The 4,565-nt window shown below is 45.4% G+C and overlaps 1 protein-coding gene across 1 annotated transcript in view; it reads right to left on the reverse strand.

The window, feature by feature from the left end:
- The window catches only part of RABL6 (RAB, member RAS oncogene family-like 6), a 31,433-nt gene extending 26,885 nt beyond the window's left edge, over nucleotides 1-4,548 (reverse strand). The window contains 1 exon segment of the mRNA XM_008593983.1: nucleotides 4,369-4,548. Coding sequence (XP_008592205.1) covers nucleotides 4,369-4,498 — 130 coding nt within the window. The 5' untranslated portion in view covers nucleotides 4,499-4,548.
- Between the last annotated feature and the right edge of the window lie 17 nt (nucleotides 4,549-4,565).

Genomic DNA, 4,565 nt, shown 5'->3' on the forward strand with positions numbered 1-4,565 from the left:
GATCCCGTTGCCGGTCAGTATAAAAAAAAAAAAAAAAAGACAAAAAAAGATGACCGGTAAGGGGATCTTAACCCCTGACTTGGTGTTGTCAGCACCACGCTCTCCCAAGTGAGCAAACTGGCCATCCCTATATAGGGATCCGAACCTGTGGCCTTGGTGTTATCAGCACCACACTCTCCCAAGTGAGCACAGGCCGGCCTTAGCCAGTGCTTATTTATTTATTTGTTTTATTTATTTATTTATTTAAAAAGATGACCAACAAGGGGATCTCAACCCTTGACTTGGTGTCATCAGCACCACGCTCTCCCAAGTGAGCCAACCAGCCATGCCTATATAGGGATCCGAACCCTTGGCCTTGGTGTTATCATCACCACACTCTCCCAAGTGAGCCACGGGCCGGCCCTAGCCAGAGCCAGTGCTTATTCAGATTTCACCATCTATCTACCAGTTCTTTTGCTTATCTTTGCTTTTTTAATCCTCTCCTTTGAAGCTCAATTTCCATCTGTCTAATACTAATATCCTGCAGTATTTATTTCTACAACAATCTGTGCACAGTGAACCATCAAACTTGGACTGAAAATAGGTTTAATCACACTTGCTCTTGTGTAACTGCTCAGTCAGGCGCTTCCAGGCTGACAGCAGCTCCCCTGCAGGCCCATGACGTGGCTGCAAGCTGTGTCATCGCTTCACTGCTTGCTCTTTGGAAGGCGGTCTTTTCACTCGGCTGCATCTAAGAGTTTTTTCTTTTTGATTGTGATGTCCTGAAAATTTCTAATGATGTGTCCAGTTGTGGGTGTTTTGTGCACTTGGACTTGGACTTCTTGGAGTTTCATGTATTTGGAAAACTTTCAGTCTTCTTTCTTCAGTGCTGCCTCTCTCCATTCCTGCAGTGCTTTCCTTCTGAAACCTGTTCAGACATGTGCTGGAATCTGCTTAATCTCTGTGCCACAAACTCTCCTCCAGGTACTGACTCTTCAGTTATTGTGCTGCTTCGCTTGTCAACTATTTTAATGACCTTGTTTTTAATTTCTAGAAATTCTCTTTGGTTCTTTTTCAAATACAACTTGTCTGTTCATGGAATCTTGATATAGTCTCAGAGCTGCTTCCTCCTTTTACAGCTTTATCTGTTTTAAAGCACATTTGTTTTCTATTCTCTTTCAGATTTTGAAAATGAAAAGTCTTTCCCTTTTTTAAAATTGAAATTAAAAATTTACTCCTTTTGGGGCCGGCCTGTGGCTCACTCGGTAGAGTGCGGTGCTGATAGCACCAAGGCCACGGGTTCGGATCCCATATAGGGATGGCCGGTTCGCTCACTGTCTGAGCGTGGTGCTGACAACACCAAGTCAGGGGTTGAGATCCCCTTACCGGTCATCTTTAAAAAAAAAAAAAAAAAAAAAATTTACTCCTTTTAAAAGTTAATTAGAAGAAAACCTGTAATATGAGAATAAGTAAAATAATCTGGTTTCATCATCTAAAAAAAGTAATTAGCCTCTACTTTTAAATTAAAAAGTCAAATCAATCTCAGAACCTTGGATGTTGGCTGAAATAAGCTGACTGAGTGATTTGCCTGGAAAACCTTTAAGATTCATACAAGAGATAAGAGAAGCCCTTCTCTTAAGAAGCACGTGGTAAGCCAGCTGTTTTGCTAACCAGGTTAACTCTGTTCTAAGCGTTTTCCTTTAGAAGATACAATGCAGAAAACATATGGCTCCATTAGAAGACTCAACTTTTTTCACCCCGATTCAACTTTAATTCACTCACATTCACACACATTTCCTACGAAATACAGAATCATTCTCCTGTATTTTCAAACCAAGAAAAGTGTCTGATTTATCTCAGATGTACAACGGCTTAGATCCTGTGCCCTTGCTGGCTTCCCTGTCCCGGCACCCTGTCCTCATCAGCAGGCAGTGTCAGTCAAATCCCCTTGCACTCCCACCACTCAGAGCCCTTGAAGGGTTTCCCATTTGCTAAGAGCAAAAGCTGGTGTCCCTACGATGGCCTGGAAACCTCCCCCCTTCATTCTGTGGTCTCCTGTGCCTCTTTCGGGACTTCAGTACACTCAGATGAACACACTCACCAAAGGGTCTCTGCCCCAGACTCCCTCTGCCCAGAAGGTTCCCACCTTTATAAGTACCTTCCCCCCAGCAGCTTTCCTCCCACTCTGATCCTCCGTGTAAAGTCGCAATCCCACCCTACCCGGTGGCACTTCTGACCCTCTTACCATGCTCCATTTGCGATCCATAGCCCTCAACCCTCATGCAAACTATAAGTTTACTTATTTATTACGTTTATTGCTTATTGTATCTTCCACTCCCACTAGGATGTAAGCTTCACCAGAGCAGATAATGTTGTCTGTTGTTTTCACTGAACACTCAATAAATATTTGCTAAATGAATGACTGCTGGAGAAGGAAAACACAAAGGGAAACACAGCATATCACTGCCAGCAAAGGTTCAGAAATCTGCAAATCAGCCCTACTGGGGCAGGTCAAATAATATGTTAAACAGAGCTATTAATTACCTAAAGGAAAAGCTGTTTTATCCAAAAATGAATTTTTCAAAACGTTTCTTAACCGAGGAAGTGTTTAGCTCCCATTTTTATTTTATTTATTTATTTATTTATTCCCTTTTTGTCTTTTTTCGTGACCGGTAACGGGATCGCAACCCTCAGTGTCGCGCCCGTACCACGACCGGCAATGGGATCGCAACCCTCGGTGTCGCACCCGCACCACGCTCAACCAGTGAGCGGACCGGTCTCTATATGGAATCTGAACCCTCAGCGGGAGCGCCACCACGCTCCCAAGCGCTGCACTCTACCGAGTGCGCCACCGGGCCGGCCCCTTAGCTCCCATTTTTAAATTCTCACACTTAGATCTACTTGGAAAGGACTCTGGCTGTCCCAATGTCCTCAGCAAGGCCCAATACTAAGAGTTCCATAACAGTGGTCTTTCTCAGTCAAGAGGCTGCCCCGTAATTAAAACTTCTGCACCAAACACAGCTGAATAAATTGTGTAACTGAAATAGAAAGGAATAGACCAACTCTGGTAAAACCCTTTTTTCCAGTTTATATACAAATATCTATCAAATTGGGAACGTAGTCCAATGCCTCAGGTTTTGATTCTAAATCTGATGAGTATGCTGGGACTCTATGTACGTATGACCCGAGTCACTTCTCATCCGAGCAAATTTAAAAGAAAACGACTTACCTGTCCTGGGAGGATAACATTCTATAAGAGAACCCAGACACTTGGAAGTTGTCAAGTGTTAATGGCAACTCTTCCCTATAAAAAATCCTGAACCTATAATTATCACATTGCTGGTTTGTTCCCCTAAGTAAGATATTTGGGAAAATACTAGAAACTTTGTACTCTACTAACACATGGAATCAAAAAGTTTCAAAATAGCACAGCATTTAACTGAAGAGACAACATCCCTCTAAAATGCAATTTAGGCACAAATCCACCTTTCTCTCAGTCTCACCAACTTTCGCTCTGTTCTAGGAGATCGTGATCTGTCTCTCAACTACTGAAGGTTGGATTTCTCCTCTGGAACAACTCCACTGCCTGTTTTAGTCCCCACCACCCAGGACCACCCAGGGGGTGTGCCCATTAAGGAGCCTTTTCAGAAGGGCAACAGCTTCCAAGTTCTAATTTCCAAAGTCCTAGGGCTTAGTTTAAAATAATACTGTAAGTACTAAAATTAAATAAGGGATCCAAACGTAGACGCTACGCTAAAGATTTGCGTAAGTGTGTGTTTTGTCTTAGCACTGTCTTCTCTGAATGTGACAAAAACACATACAAAATTTCAAGTACAACACATCTAAAACGAGCTCGCTTTTAAGGCCTTTAAAGTCTTTCTAACTAGTTTCTTAATATCCTACATCACCATCTAAACATCACGGAGACTGTAAGGCTCCTCTTAAAGTGAGCGGGGGGTGGGAGGTGTCCTAAAATCTAGCAGCAACATAAGGAAATGGTAGAGGAAACAATGTCACAGCAGGGAACAACATAAAAGCCTTTCAATACCGCTAGGAAAGAGCCTGCGAAGTGGAAAGACTCAAAAGAGGTCAAGGTGGCAGCCGGTGGCTAGGAGCTGCGCGGTCTGCATAATTTATAACCGGAACGGAGCCGTCCCGGGTGCCCAGCGTCTGTGAGTGCCGCCGCCTTCCTGCGGTCACAAGTCGGCCTGTGCCTTCTGGAGCTCCTCTAAACGTGGCCCTTGCAAATCCTTCATTAAAAGGCAAAAAACCAAACGAGGCGACAACGTGTAGCGTAGCTGACATCCTGCCTCCAAGCGGAGGACGAAGTGAAGGGAGGAAAACCCCGCGGCCCCAGCCGCCCGAGCCGCCCGGCCACGGCCCACTCACTGTTGTACTGCACCCCTTTGGCGAAGCGCCTCTGCAGCGCCTGGTTCATGGACTGCAGCCCGGCGGGGATGCTCTTGTCCCGGCCCGGGGCCTGCTCCGACCCCACCAGCTTCTTGAGGGCGGAAAACATCTTCCCGCTCGGACGGCCGAGCCCCGGCGCGGCCGGCGAGCTCAGCGGCGGCGGCGGCGCGGCGCGC

Source organism: Galeopterus variegatus, unplaced genomic scaffold (genome assembly GCF_000696425.1).
Source record: "Galeopterus variegatus unplaced genomic scaffold, G_variegatus-3.0.2 Scaffold9941, whole genome shotgun sequence".
In the NCBI taxonomy this organism is placed as follows: Eukaryota; Metazoa; Chordata; class Mammalia; order Dermoptera; family Cynocephalidae; genus Galeopterus; species Galeopterus variegatus.